Source organism: Pseudochaenichthys georgianus, chromosome 11, assembly GCF_902827115.2.
Source record: "Pseudochaenichthys georgianus chromosome 11, fPseGeo1.2, whole genome shotgun sequence".
NCBI classification, from domain to species: Eukaryota; Metazoa; Chordata; class Actinopteri; order Perciformes; family Channichthyidae; genus Pseudochaenichthys; species Pseudochaenichthys georgianus.
This window is the reverse complement of record NC_047513.1, coordinates 8,126,281-8,141,530: the sequence shown is the minus strand read 5'-3', so window position 1 is coordinate 8,141,530 and position 15,250 is coordinate 8,126,281. Positions and strand designations below refer to the sequence as shown.

Below are 15,250 nucleotides of genomic sequence, written 5' to 3'. Positions count from 1 at the left end.
TAATTGTGTGTGTGTGTGTGTGTGTGTGTATGTGGGGGAATCTCTGCTTCGGCGTTTGAGAGACATGTCTCAAGGTTGTATGTGTGTCTGTGTGTCTCTGTGTGTGTCAGTGTGTGTCTCTGTGTGTGTCAGTGTGTGTCTGTGTGTCTCTGTGTGTGTCAGTGGGAGACATAATAAATCACTCACCTCTGCACGGATCATTTTTGACCAGGAACTCATCCAGAGCCATCCAGCCTCCTCCGACTCTCACCATCACCGTGCTGCGCAGAATCCTCACCAGACGCAGCTGCTGAGAGTCTCCAAACTGAGGAGGTAGAATAAAGGGGGGGGGGGGAGGGACGGAGAGAAATAAGAAGAAAAGAGGGAAAGAGATAAATGAACAGAGTAGAAAAAGGCCGAATAGGAAGCAAGGAAAAGAGAGTGAGGGAATCAGGAAAAGGAGACAGTCAGTGAGTGAAGTCATATTTGATATTGATTGTTTAATTAAATCACAGCAGCCCATTTACTAGATTTGAACACACAATGTGTTCTCCTTCATGCAACAAAGAACATGCACTAGCAGAACTAAAGAGTCAATCTAATGCATTTTTCACCAAGCCACCCAAATATAAGAATGATACAAATTATACATAGGTTTATATTCCGTCTATGCTTTATTGAAACTGCCGAGCAAAGCAGAAGTCCAAGGCGATACAGAAGGAATGTTCTGGATCTCTCTCCCAGCAGCTTGAGTTGCTTCCAGCTTCAGTCCACATCACCTCACCACTAATCACCACTGCAGCATGTGGCCTGCTTCTCATTGTGCAATTTGTCACACTCAACACCAAACACATCACAGCGGGAACACAACCAGATGATGAAACCTGCTTACACGTTGCAAAGCCACAATGGAGTGCTCCTCTTTCCTTTTCTTTTTAAAAATCAGGATTTATTATAAAGATATACTTTTTTGCAAGCGTGTTAAGGACAGCACTATCAGGGGCCGTAATTCATACTGGTCCTCTTACACTCATACATTCTGCTTTTACATTCAGACATTTTCACTCTCATATTATCATATTTCAATGCACACATTCATACATTTTCACTCACACATTTATACATTTTGCTCTCGTGCACATTCATTCAATGTTTACATTTAATATTATAAATAATATATGCATGTCTGAAGACAATATATGTATGCAAGAGAAGAATGCATGTATGTGAGAGAGAAAGTAGTGGAAACGGAAGGAGTATGGTTGAAACGGAAGGCAGGTCATTATCGCGCTGTGATTGGCTCAGACGGTCGAGCGGGGCGGGCTCATGTTCAGGACTTCTGATTCAAATCAACATGAAGGGTTAACTAGTAGCCTACTGAGTGTCAGTTTTATTAAGAACTTATGGTAAAAAATATTTGTATCACTCGTCAAATATAGCAGGAAAAATAATGAAGAGCAGCTGATTTGAAAAAACAAACTCAAGAGACGGCTGAGTGACCGCAGTGCAGAACCGCTGTATAGTTTACATTTCCTAACAATGTTTTCCATTTTAGACACAGGCTTATTATATTTACAGCCCTTAATAACATTCATTTTCTGGGCTCAATGTGTGTCTTGGCACTTTTCGTAGTGATCGCTAAATTCACCTCGTTTATAATATTATCAACGTTCCAAGCAAACGAGTGCTTTTTGTTTTGAAATCACATCCGTGAGTTTTGCCGCGCACCTCGCTCCAATGACCATTAAGTAAGGTAAAAACAAAAACGCCTCTCAGACGCTCTTCCGTTTACTTGTTTAATAAATAAAAACAAATGGTCCGTAGATACACGGATTCATCTCCCTCCGTCATGTTGATTTGAATCAGAAGTCCTGAACATGAGCCCGCCCCGCTCGACCTTCTGAGCCAATCACAGCGCGATAATGACCTGCCTTCCGTTTCAACCATACTCCTTATATTCCACTACTTTCTCTCACATACATGCATTCTTCTCTTGCATACATACATTGTCTTCAGACACGCATATATTATTTATAATATTAAATGTAAACATTGAATGCATGAGAGCAAAATGTATAAATGTGTGAGTGACAAATGTATAAATGTGTGAGTGACAATGTATGAATGTGTGCATTGAAATATGATAATATGAGAGCAAAATGTATGAATGTGTGAGTGTAAATATATATGTATATGAGAGTGAAAATGTATGTATGTAAAAGGAGAATGTATGAGTGTGAGAGGACCAGCATGAATTACGGCCTGTACGGCCCCTCATAGCACTCCATTGGTTTGGGATTACAGGAAGCAGATTTCACACATCCAATCAGAGCAGCGGCAGCGGCACTTTACCTGGTTTCCGAGGAAGAACTACATACATCCAGAAGACACGCAGCACAGGAACACAAGGAGAAAGAAACAGAGCAGGAGTGAAACAACACGTACTGACAACTGAGGCTGGTAATGTAGGAATGGGTACAGTTTATATGTGGACAAGATCTTTTAAATACTGGTTCCAATAAAGGTTACATTTCATTATTTCTGTTATTTGAGCTTAGAATTAGTTGTGGAAGCGGAAAGATGCAGTGGATATGAATGACGGATGTTAGAGTGTATAATAGGCATTTCTCACCAATCAGTCTTGAGAAGATATCTTTTTTAAAATCCTCCGAAAACAGAGGATTTAGGATTTATTAAATCTGAATCTATGCATACTCATGAGAATTTAAGTACTGACATGTTTTTTTTTTAAAAGTTGTTTTTAAATTGTACAGCTGTAACAAGATAACTTATTTTAGGTTTTTATATCTTAGTTATTTCCACAATTTTACAAAGCAGAATGTTGTTTTAAATAAATAAAAATACACTAGTAATAAATAATGTGAAAGCATCCCATGCATTTTAGTATTTGTTATACATTTCAACTACTATTTTTCAATTCCTGTGTGTGCACAGGGCACTGCAGTCTCGTGCACAGGGCACTGCAGTCTCGTGCCCTTATAAGGGTATCTTCGGGTTATTGTCCAATTAGGATCATTTTCCACAGGTTTCAATTGAAAGGGAAAATTATAACAAAGGTAGGCAACATTATTTATTTTAAGAATACCTCGTAAATCTGCCTCGTGACATTTAAAATCAAAGGAAGATAGGGTGAAGCCCAATTTAAATGTTTCAGCTAATGACAGTTACTTGAAGGCAAGAATGGTGAAGAAAAGTGAAGCGAGACACAAACATGAGCAGAGACAAGACAGACAACCAATGAGACAGAAGCCGATTGGTGTGGCGTTAGTGTCCCAGTGTCCTGCAGCCAGACGCTGGATATCATTACCCTGAGGATAGTGATGAGTGAACACAGACTGCAGCACATCCAGTGAGTGCTGCTGTTACAAACTGACTTTATGACCGCTGTAAAGTGCTGCACACATGCACACAGACTGCTGGGGGAATCACTGTAGTGTAGCTCCTGAAGCTTTTTATAAAATAAAATATAATAATCCAAAAATTAAAACCAAGACCAGAACCCTCCTTTAATGTGTTACATATTTATACTTGTTTGTAATGTAGGTAGGCTGAAACATGCGTCTCCCACATTGGGTTCTTCTGTGTGGAAGCAGTTACATCATTTAACAGATTGAATCACAATATTTGTCAAAAACAAAAAAACTGTACTCTAACTTTCAAGGAAAATATGTAAGTACATAAAGTAAAAACATAAACAAGTAGATGAATATGGATACAATTCCAGAATTTAAATTACCTCCAAATGTGGTTTATCGGCTGAAACAGGTTTAGCTAGATTAGGGATGAAAAGTCCTTAAACCTACTTTGTTCGGAAATCACCTGACAGCAGCGTCATGCCCAGCAGAGTGTGTGTGCAGTCACATGGTGTTGTTAATGTTATGGTGATGATAAAGAGGGCTCAGCCGACAATCCTGGCTGTGAGATATGTTATATCATTGCTATCATGACATGTAATGATATGTCATGATGCAGACAACTCTTAATACACCATGAGATCATGATGAGAGATGGAAGAACAAGAGAAATGTTATGAAGTTATTTGGAGCCTGCTAGACGAAGAAGACAGGCAATGAATGATAACAGAACCATTCATCAAACCTGGACGAAACAGTGTTCACAAAGTCAATTCTAGCAATTTAACATGCTATTTTCTTATTACACATAAAGCAACAATATGGACTAAATAGTAACAGTTTTTGCAGAAGTGGTTTTGATGAAGAACAAAATAAATCTGGCTCTAGATGTGTCTAAAAACATGCCCCTCATGAACGGTTAGCCAAAGTATCAATCACACTTAACTGTAACTGTTGTATTTGTCTGATAATCTCAGTAATTCCTCTTTCATAGTATCTTAAGTTTATAAAATAGAATCATTTGAAATTGATCCGGAGAATGAGCTGAACTTACCCGGTATTTGTTCTCTCCTATCTGCTCCACTTGGAACCTCTTGGCACATTTACACTGTGCGACCTGCCGTGTCACCTGCACAACAACACAAACAGTGAATTATAACTTAGTAACGTTGAGCTTAAGATATATAGCGCTCTACAAGTGCTTTACAAAAGAAAAGAAAACCAGACAAGGCAGATCAAATGAGAATACACAGTCAGAAAAAACAATACATGAATTAAATAATTAAAAACTTGTAATACTTGTAAAATCGATTTGAGAACTCCCTGAATGAATGCTTCCAGACTACTATGCATTCGCCCAATCTTCCAAGTCATTTCCTTTAGATTTTCCTCACCTCATCCTCTATCTTATCAGCATCAGTGGTGGGTCTGTAGGCGTCCTTGTTGGGGTGCAGAGCAGCAACAAACTCGTAGTAGTCGATGTAGCCGTCTCCGTCTCTGTCAAAGATGTCTGCCACTGCGGTCATCTCCAGCCTGCTGGTGGGGAACTCTGCGCACACAGACAACAGGAATCCACACATCACTTACTGTCTTTAGAACTGTAAAAACAAGACGTCCACCTCGTCACTGTCCCTCATCACATACTTGATGCCAGGATGCCGTCTATGAACTCCTGCCGGGTGATCTTTCCATCCTGGTCCTTGTCGATGCGTCTGAAGAAGTCCATGACTCGGGACTTCTTATGGTTCATCCAGCGCATGTACTTCTTCCTCCACACATCGAAGTCGAAGTTGGCAAACTCTTTGAGCTGAACATGGATAATGGAGTCAGTGCTGTTACACATTTCATGTCATAGTGATAGAAATATCTAGAAAAATGCCAATATAGGGTTTAACTTTTGTTAGATTGCTACATATCTAAATGTAGGCTCAATTAGATGGTGTTGACAGGAAATGTACCTCCTCCAGTCGGTCCAGTCCATCGTTGAGTTTGCGCTGGCGGTCGAGAGCCAGCAGCCAGACCTGCTGCCAGCGGGCACACAGTTGGTTGAGGCGGGGGTTTCCCCCAGAGACCTGCATGGCCGCCTGCTGCTGCTGGTTTTTGCCTGCACGGTTAACACAGCCTCTTAGTCCCTTCTGGTAAACTTTCAGTAATACTCACGCTCAAGTCAAAAGGTGGGAGAAGATAATATTTATGCATCTGAAGGTAAACACAGGTGACTTACGAGCTCCCCTCCTCTCGGCCAGGCTGCTGGGAGCCTCGGCTGGTTTTCTTTTGTAGGTCTTAGTCACTTTGTCGACATCTGGCTGCTTCCTCGTCATCTCCTCCATAAATATCTGAGAACACCAGAACTTAGTAAGCAAAGCTGGACCACACAACTGTTATTGGAGTGTACAAACACAGGCAGGTCCAATGTTTGGCTGTTTGGGTCAGCCCACCTGGTGTTCTGTGATGAGTGTCTTCAGCTGTGTGATGTCCTGAGGAAGCTGTTCTGTGTCTTTCTGGACCAATGTGGTCTCAGCAAACTGCAGCCATGACAACAGCTCCTCCAGCAGGTTGGCATTGTTGAGCACTTCGGTCAGAGCCGTCTCCAGGCGCTGCTCGTGCTGTTTGGCCCACGTCAGCACCTGTAGAGCAAATTGAGCCGATGAATAGAAGAAATGCATATCATGTCGTCATTATATCCCTCTGTAAATAAAGGTTGAGAGGAGGAAAATACATTTAGGGTCTTCTAGATCTTAAACCAGAATGCTCAAAGGTTTAAATGACAACCTTTAAAATAATATTTAAACAGTCATTTTCCGCCACTCGGGGTCTCTCAATCGGAAAAAAGAATTTGATAGAAGCATGGGAACATGGTAATGAGTCAAAGTCGTCGGTTTCTACTGATCATTTTTCAGGAGATTTTCAAACAGACCAACCGAATGATCTGCACAGGTCTCCTCCACTTCAATACAACTAAACACTGTATAAATCAGTTTCACGTTAAAAGTCTGCGTATTTCGAATGTAGTTTGGTGGACACATGAGGTGGGGGTAGCTGCTTGTGCTTTAACTTGTTTCTCTGACAAATACAAATTCATATATGACAATAATCGTTCATTTGGTTAAAATACAAGCAATATCCAAGAGGTTTACTGGAGATATGTGGCTTAAAACGTTATAAAAAACTACAATGATGACATCTTCTGGCAGCAACTGCAACGCTGATGCATGCTTAAAAGGGATATGTCTTGAAAATAACTGTTTCCAGAAAAAAAATATGATAGACTTCTTTTGTTCGAATTATTAAAGAAGAAAATCTGGTGTTAATCCTCTAAACAACAATGCTTATAAAAAGTAAACCCTGCGAGCGCCCTTCCTCACCTCCTCGAAGCGCGCCCTGATGATGGTGATCCAGTGTTTGATGGTGGTGATGGAGTCAGAGTGGCAGAGGGTCAGGATGCCCTCTCCCATGCCAGCCGCCTTGTTCACGTCCGCCCTCTTCTCCTCCACCGTGCTCATGAAGTCCCGATGTGTGTGCAGCAGCGCCTGCAGAGTCTCCGCCTCTTCGGGGAGGACGCCACGGAAACGGAGCGTCTGTTCGGCCTCAGAGAGCCACTCCAGAAGCATCTGTATCGACGTACGGAAGTCCTCTGCCTGAGGGAGAAAATGTATTATTAACAAAGTAAGGGAGAGGCTTTTAATAAAGTCCTGTGCATTATTTAATGACCCAGTGTGATGTTTGAAGAGTCTATATCAGCAGCTTCCTGTCTGACCTGCTTGAGGGCCTGCTGGAGGCGGGTCTGCTTGGTGATTGACAGAGCGCACACCGTGTCCCAGCGGTTGCTGAGCTCTTGCAGCTGAACTTTGACCCATGCCGTGTCGTCGCGCCCGGTGTCCATCAGGTCCCGGGCTGAGCGCTTCAGAGCCTGAACGCTGCCGGTTCTCTTCCCCATCTCTTTCTGGAAAGCCTGCAGGTTTAAAGACGAACAAAGTCAGAATCAGAATATCCTGTAATATTATAATAATAAAGAAATATAAACTATAAAACTAAATATTAATCTTTCATTACATGACCAAATTGACAACTATCTTGATAACGGTTCAGTGAATTTTCATGCAAAAAAGTGTTTTTAGCCTCTGAGATGTATATTTCCTGATTTCCATCATATTAATATGAATATCTGGGTTTGACAAAACCAGAAATTAAAAGACATCAACTGGAACTTTTTGAAACTGGGATTTTGTATATTCTAGATATATCTATATATATTCTGAAAAACAATCAGTAGATGAATAGATGAAGAAAATAAATAGTTAGTTGCAGCCCTATATCTCCTTTATATCTGATGAGTTCTGTTTACACACCTTGTGTGAGTCCATCAGGTTGGACACCAGATCCAGATCTCCATGGACGGGCAGGTCTTCAGCCAGCTGGGGCTCCACCCGGTAAAGCCAGTCCACCAGGGCCTGCAGAGCCTCTGCAAACTGACCTGAGAACAGCAGAGCCTCCTCCAGCTTGTGTTGTCTGGATGGAGAAGAAACAAACACATCTTTATTAATATACTGCATCTGGATCGTACGTGGATAATCACGTTTTATCGTCCCTCCTTCATCCTCTCACCTCTCTACACTCTTGCCACAGACGGTGTCCCACTTGTCGCGGATCTCTCCCACCAGGTGGTCCATTTTCTGGGTGTCTGCAGGCAGCTGGGCCTTGTCCCTCATGGCCCTCCCGGACCTCACTGTAGTGTCGTAAACCGGCTGCTTCGAGCCCATAGCTTTCTGAAACTCCTGGAGAAAGGGAGGGAAAGGAAACGTTTTGTAGATGGAAACACAACAAAGGAGAGAAAGTATTGAGTGAGTATAATAACTTGCTTCAGTACCTTGTGTTTGGCCAGTTGTACTTTGATCTTATCCGGCTCGTTGGAGATCTCCAGCTCTGAGTCCAGTCGCTTCTCGGCTTCCTCCAGCCAGTCTGTCAGCTTCCGCCAGGCCTCGTGGAACTAAAAATAAGTTATAGATTTGCAGTTTGATATTTTTGTAATGAACATAAATGATTTGGAACTCATGAAAGTTAATAACAATTCAGCTCTTTCCTAAAAAAAGAATCTTGAAAATATGTATTTATGTAACCAATAGAGAGACATTAAGCTCAAAAGCCATATTGCCCACACAGACAATCATTTCATTGTATTTATATTGACAATTAATCCTCAGCATCTCCTTGGTCTTCATGGGACAACAACAGCTTTTTATATCTTCTTGTATTTTATACCCGTCTTATTTGAGTTCAGCTTACGTTCATTTCATGATCTTTATTGAGTTTCGGATTCTCGAATGTCCTTTTTTGTGTTTTTACCTTGGCTTATTGTGTCTAAGCTTTCAAAGTTGATTGTTCAGGTATTTTAAATAACTTTTTGCTGAAATGTGCTACATACATTAACTTGCATTTCATTGCCACCGTCAGTATGACTTGTTCAGTACCTGTTTGGCGCGTTTGCGGGCCTCGTCGAGGTGTCGGCCGCGGTCCAGGGACCTCTGCACCAGCTTGTCCCAGCGGGCCTGGACGCTGAGCAGCAGGTTCTTGATGAGAACCACGTCCTGCTTCATGCTGGCGAAGCGGAGCTGAGAGCCGGCCTTCTCCAGAGCCAGGACCTGCTCTCTGTGGGTGTTCACCTCATTCACAAACACCTGTGAGGAGGTTGGGAACACGAGTCAGGGATAGTGTAACGGTGGCTTCGATATCTTAAACATGTTTCTAGTGAGAGAGGGATGTCCAGTACCTTGTGCTCATCGATCTGGAAGAGGACTGTGTCCAGGATGAGGCTGGGGGGCTGGGCCATGTTGAGGGTTTGTTCAGCCTGGGTCAGCCAGTTGATGGTGTCCTGCAGAGAGGTCTGGAAACCTGTCGCCAAGGAAACAGCCTCATCCAGCTTCGCCTGAAAAGTTAAGAGTTACAATTAAAAGACAAACCAGAAACATGATATTAGTTACAAACAGAACAGGACGGAGCTACATAGAGGACCCAATTGTCGGGACCTTTTTTCTTATATAAAAAATAATACAGATCACATTTCGTAATACCTTGTCATTTTTAAGTGCCTTCATCATTTAATTGTGCTAATTTAAAAATGTAACGTGATTTGCACATTCAGATTTTGTCCAATGTTTATTTTTAAGAACTATAATTTACAGCATACAGTAGACAAACATTGTTGTATCTGTATCTGTTTGTTCAAAAATGCATAAAATTAAAGGACAATTCTCTTGTCTTAACCTTATTTTGAAAGATGTTTCTCCAAGGCCTATTATACTTGCAGGTGTTATAAATTGCCAGTCTTCCTCCCTCGTTCTAAGGAACTTCCACGCCACTAAATCGTGCGTGCGTGCGTTTGTGTGTGGCTGTCAGTGGCCAATGTATCTTTAGAATAAAGTAGGGCAGAGCAATAAAACACCTCCTCGTGTCCCAGTCTTACCCTGCGGTCGTCCATCTTGGTGTTGAGGCTGGCCCACTTGTTCTGCAGCATGGCCAAGTTCTGCTGGGTCTGGGTGGTGCCGGGTCCGGCCTCCTCTCCCCCCCGAGCCAGCAGCATGGACTCTCCCTGGTCCAGCAGGTTGTGGTACTGGTCTGCCCGCTGAGCCAGCTGGGCCTGGAGCTCCTGCACACAGAGAGAAGACACAAGTGTGAGATAACACTAAGAGGTGGGCAATGGTTGGATGAGGACAAGAGAAGCTGTTCGAGTTACACAGTCACCATACACCACGTGTCACTGAGGAGAACAGAGCACAATGTGTAAGATAATACTCTGAACATCTGCTTACAACTTTGCTAGTAAAAATATATGTGCTTATAAAATGATTGTATGACATTGCAGAAATAGCTGCTGTATACTTAGTATAGTATTTTTAGAAAAAGGCTGTCCTCATACTGAATCAGCTTTGCAGGGTTGTTACATTTAAGATTAGTTTTTGAAAGAGGATTAAAGAATTTTATAAGTGTTTATTACAGCAATAATAAAGTAATACCTTATAACTTCAGCATTACAACTCTGGCTTATACCAACAAGATGTTTATTACCCAGCGTGGGAGAGACTATATGGTTTTTTTCAAAGATTATTTTTGTATTTACCAATGATAGAGACATAGTTAAAAGGGGAGATAGAGGGAATGAGACGCAGCAAATAGTTCTAGGCCGGACTTGAACTCGGGTCTTCGGTCCAGGCCCAAGTATACGGGCGGACTATTTTTAGTTTATATTAAAGTGGCCCAATCATGCAAAATGCACTTTTGTACATCTTTTATGAATATGTGTCCCCGGTGTTCCAGGGAACTCACCAAGTGTCAGAAAATACAACCCTCTCTCTTTTCCCCCGTACCCAAATCTTTTAAAAACGGAGTTACAATGAGCGGATACAGACTACAACAGCTGACGTCAGCCCGGAATAGTGTTGTTCGCACGAGACTCGTCCGTTCACACGAGACCGCTCGAAAGCGCTGGAGACGCTGTAGTACATATGCCAGGCCTGTAAGTGGCGCTGTAGTCTGCCACAAAAGCAGCGAAGAAGACTTCCCGCACATGGTTGCCCTTCTGTTTATTCTCCGCTGTGGACGCTCTGGCTCTTTTTCTCCCTCCCCGAGGCAAGCGTTTGCTCCTGTTGTAATTCTCTCCGGTAGTCCACCAGCAGATGACAAAAACCCACCTCTCCGCCTCTTCCAAGGGACGAGGGAACCGTGCGGTTCTCGCCGGTCAACATGTCCGTTAAAGTTTAAATCTTCCGGACAAAATTTGAAAAGTGCCGGTCAAAGGTCTTCTTTGTTATTTATTGAGCTTTAAAACAAATGAATAATGACTATATAATCATATAAGAATAAAACACGGAGGACGGAGCCTCTCTTTTCCTCCCCCTCTTCTGAGAGCCCAGCAGCTGATCTCCCTCTCCTGCAGGGCGTGTGGTCAGCTGCAGCTCATTTGCATTAAAGCTATGTCACAGAATCAGCCCTTGCAAAAACAGGGCTGGAATAGAGAAAATAGAGCGAAATGAGGCATGGCTATAATGCATGATCTGACTTCACAGACATGTTTTATATAGGGATGGCTCTACAATATATTATTCAAATATAGCATGATAGGTCCACTTTAACATCTCTGCTTGCACTTTCCCTCATTAAACTGTATCTGATTTCCAAAAATCTCTTCTTGTGAGTTTGCAAAATGAAGCAGAAGTGCGAAAGTGACTTAAGCATCTACAATTTGAAAGTCTAAGGTGTCTCTTTGTGTATTGTTGATGATGCTCTGAGCATAAAGGTGCAGTGTGATTCTGGTTTGTTACCACGTGCTGCTCAAGCTGCTCCCTGGCTGTTTCAGGGAGGCCGCCTGTAGGCTTGGCGGCAGACAGCTGGCTCTCCGTCCTCCTCAGCCACTGCAGGAACTCCTCCAACTCGCCATGGAAACCCTCAGCCTACAGGGAAAAGGCGAGTTAAGTACAAATCAATTATGTTAGTTTATACATTCAGATATCATGAACAAAAAAAATGCCATTTTTACAAGACATGTTGTTGGCCAAATTCACAGCTAAGTACATTTGAAGACTGGATGCTTATGGGCTAAAATTAGAAGGTTTTCTCTAATGCTAAATGTGATGGCAAAGTATACATTCATTCAAATGAAGCTTGTCCACTGTAGGCGAAACGAAGTGGTTGTGCTGTGGTGTGATGAGGTTGATCAAACCTTGAAAAGATAAACTATTTTGACATTAAATAAAAAACTAAAACATTTGTGACATTAATCTTAGAGAATTTCAGATATCATTAAGGATTTTTCCTGCAATTGCTTGAGTTTTTTCTCATAAATGTACCACTTTAATCTCAGAAATGGAATATTAACTCCTTTCCATGGCTCTGTAGTGTTTTTATGTTGTTTTGTTTGTATACAAGCATAAGCTATTGTTTTTACCATCACTACTGCAATCATGCATAACATATTGAAATAACAACTATTAAATATATAAAGTTATGTCTGTTTTCATCAGTTCTGGTTTGTTTCCTTTCTTCCTCATACTAAAGGCAGGGTGTCCCTGTGATTCCACGGCACTCAGATCTGCGTCTCCTCCCCTACCTGGTGCAGGGCGGCCTCCAGCAGCTTCTGCCTCTCCTGGGTCTTCAGCAGGAGGCTCTGCCAGCCCTGGTTCAGATGGTCCAGCTGGTCCCTCAGCTGGCTGGCCTCGTCGCCAGGAGACGACTCCAGCAGCTCAGCGCCAGCACCGTTCACATTCTCCACAGTGGCATGATGGGAAAGAACATCATTACGCAGCACCTGGGACAGAGAGGAGGGAGAGAGAAGTTAACTAAACATAAATATACTGGTTTTTCATATCCAGCCTTAGCTCCCCATTTTCCTTTTTTAGACTTTTGAGAATGTCAAACGATAATGAAACAAAGGAGAACTCTCTCATATAAGTTGCGATAAAAGGAGACATACGTGGTGTTTAGCCAGCTCTATTTCAATGGCCTTGGGGTCAGAGCTGATGGGCCGCTGTGTGTCCAGGGTGGTGTGTGTGTGGTTCAGCCAGGCCTGCAGCTCAGACAGAGCGTGCTGGAACTGACCCAGGGCCAGCAGGGCACCCTCGAGCTTGTGCTGTTGTGGAAGGAAGACAGAAGTTTCATCTTAAAAATAGCAACTTAAACATTTAGGTAGTATGAAAAGCCAGAATTCAAACAAAGACTACTTCCAAGATACACAATGGGGTAAGCTACAGAATAATGTAACAGTAAACATGTGTTCTATTATTTTGCTACTCTGCTGTGTAGATTTGAACTCGTCTGCCCCACTGCTGCTACGCTCGGTTTTCTTACCTGTCTGTGTGTGATTTTCTCCCCCAGGTTTTCCCAGAGGTGACGGAGCTCGGTCAGCGGCTCCTGGATCATATCCCGGTCCGTCTGGTCGGACACCTTCTTCAGCAGCAGCTCTCCCTGGTGGCACAGCTTCTCCATGTCAATCTGCTGCTGGTAAACCTCCACCTTGTACTGCTGCTCCGGGGGAACCGAGGGATGAGAGGAAGAGAAGAGTCATGTGGTTAGTTCTAATACTGACTCAAGGTTATCTCCAGACAATAATTGCAATCTGAACAGTTTTCTCTAAATCTAAAACTACCCGTTTCATCCATTTTCTTTTTGAAAAAGTTAGTTACATTTAATAGAAAATCCAGCAAGTAAAAATACCTACCACAGACCTTAATTATTGACTTTAAGGTATTTAACTACTCAAATCACTAAAGATGATAATAAGTATCATGGAAAATATCTAGATAAAATAAAACATGTTTTGTATATAATATTCAAATTAATGAGTGATAAACAAGAAGTGAAAATGAAAGGCCTTTGCCAACCTTGAGCTCTTCAATCTGCTGTTTGACAGTTCCAAGATCAGTTCCCACTGTGGACATGTCACACAGCTTGATCACAGCGTTGTCCAGGTAGTCAAACATAGACTGGAAAGCAAAACAGAAACAATAAGTTAACAACATGATCACAGTTATTATGGATGACCATATAGCAAAGTAAGAAACTGTTTTGGTTTCTTAATTGGTGCAAAGAAGACACCAAAGAAGGCTTATGTGCATCTGAAGGCCCAGTGTGACTATAAACAAAGACTAAGCGATGCACAGACCTGCAGAGCGTCCTGATACTGCACAGACGCTGTCATGGCCTCCTCCAGCCTCTCCATCCTCTCTCTCCACGTCCGGTTCAGACCCTCCCAGGCAGCGTTCATCTGGGAGCACACAGAGGAATAATGTTAGTTAGGCCAACTTGTAGCCGGGCTAAATCATTTATTTAATTATCTTTCGTTTACAAAAGCCAATCCCTCTTTTCACAAGAACTTGGTGTTGTTTAAAAGTGTTTTAGTGAAGTAGAAGTAGTAATACCACAGGAAAAGATATTCCAAAACAAGTAAAGTCCTGCATTCAAAATGGTACTTACTGGTAGAGAAGTGTTAGCGTCAACATGTACAGTATCCCTGATGCTAAATGAACCCGCTCAGTGAGTACATTTGTTTGTTATTATTCATGCATTCATGTAAACAGCATTTTAACGTTGCGGTGGTAGAGCTACAGCATTTTAAACTACTAGTACAGGCTTGCAACTTATAAGAATACACAATCTTTTTTAAACTGATATGTTTTACATGTAAATATTGACCTGAAAAGCAACTTCAGCTAAATGTAGAGGATATAAAAGTAAAAAAAAAAAGGTACTTTAGGTAGTAATTGAGTAAATGTTACATTCAACTACTATTGATTTCTCACCTCATCAATGGTCTTCTTCACTTCAGGTTTCTCAGTTTCTCCACAGGCAAAGATGAGGTCGGCTCCGAGGGTCCTGACAAACTCCAGCTCCTCCCTCAGGCCATCGGTCTCTGCCTTAATAGCCTGGTGGAAGGAGACAAAGACATGGTACTGAGTCCTTCAAAGTAAAAACACACCATTAGCTCTTCGGTTCCTCTGCTCTGCCTACTGTTTATATTAAGTCCCTCCCTCTGGCCCTCCATACCTCAGCAGCCTCGATCTGTTGTTTGATGAGCGAGGGGTCCACGCCGGGGTCCTCCAGCTCCCTCACGATGTCCTGGGAGTCTCGGAGCGTGCTCAGCAGCGCCGCCACATCGGCCCAGAACTTCCCGGCCAGGTCATACACGTCGTTCAGCTTCCCCTCCTTCTCCTCCGCCCGCTGCCGGATCTCATCCCACAGGGAGCGCAGGCGCATGAGGCGGGTACGGACGGCTGGGGAGGAAAAGGGGAGGAGTCAGAGAATACACAGACTGGTGGGGAAAAGCTGGTTGGATCTCACTGGCCATTCAACTTGGTCATTTTTAGTGTAATGTCAAAAAAGTAATAATAATGTTTTCTGTGTTGGAGTGC

At 42.6% G+C, this 15,250-nt stretch overlaps 1 protein-coding gene across 1 annotated transcript in view; it reads right to left on the bottom strand.

The window, feature by feature from the left end:
* LOC117455659 (microtubule-actin cross-linking factor 1, isoforms 1/2/3/4/5-like) overlaps window positions 1-15,250 on the bottom strand; it is a 256,966-nt gene that overhangs the window by 10,141 nt on the left and 231,575 nt on the right. The window contains exons 78-101 of the mRNA XM_071204800.1: window positions 14,886-15,112; window positions 14,642-14,764; window positions 14,005-14,106; window positions 13,724-13,825; window positions 13,191-13,364; window positions 12,817-12,972; window positions 12,454-12,651; window positions 11,669-11,797; window positions 9,814-9,996; window positions 9,121-9,276; window positions 8,822-9,028; window positions 8,221-8,340; window positions 7,959-8,128; window positions 7,703-7,862; window positions 7,111-7,305; window positions 6,719-6,991; window positions 5,792-5,980; window positions 5,578-5,689; window positions 5,312-5,457; window positions 4,998-5,160; window positions 4,748-4,902; window positions 4,408-4,482; window positions 2,332-2,349; window positions 187-304 (exon numbers count right to left, since the gene is read on the bottom strand). Coding sequence (XP_071060901.1) covers window positions 187-304; window positions 2,332-2,349; window positions 4,408-4,482; window positions 4,748-4,902; window positions 4,998-5,160; window positions 5,312-5,457; window positions 5,578-5,689; window positions 5,792-5,980; window positions 6,719-6,991; window positions 7,111-7,305; window positions 7,703-7,862; window positions 7,959-8,128; window positions 8,221-8,340; window positions 8,822-9,028; window positions 9,121-9,276; window positions 9,814-9,996; window positions 11,669-11,797; window positions 12,454-12,651; window positions 12,817-12,972; window positions 13,191-13,364; window positions 13,724-13,825; window positions 14,005-14,106; window positions 14,642-14,764; window positions 14,886-15,112 — 3,651 coding nt within the window. The remainder of the gene's footprint in view (window positions 1-186; window positions 305-2,331; window positions 2,350-4,407; window positions 4,483-4,747; window positions 4,903-4,997; window positions 5,161-5,311; window positions 5,458-5,577; window positions 5,690-5,791; window positions 5,981-6,718; window positions 6,992-7,110; window positions 7,306-7,702; window positions 7,863-7,958; window positions 8,129-8,220; window positions 8,341-8,821; window positions 9,029-9,120; window positions 9,277-9,813; window positions 9,997-11,668; window positions 11,798-12,453; window positions 12,652-12,816; window positions 12,973-13,190; window positions 13,365-13,723; window positions 13,826-14,004; window positions 14,107-14,641; window positions 14,765-14,885; window positions 15,113-15,250) is intronic.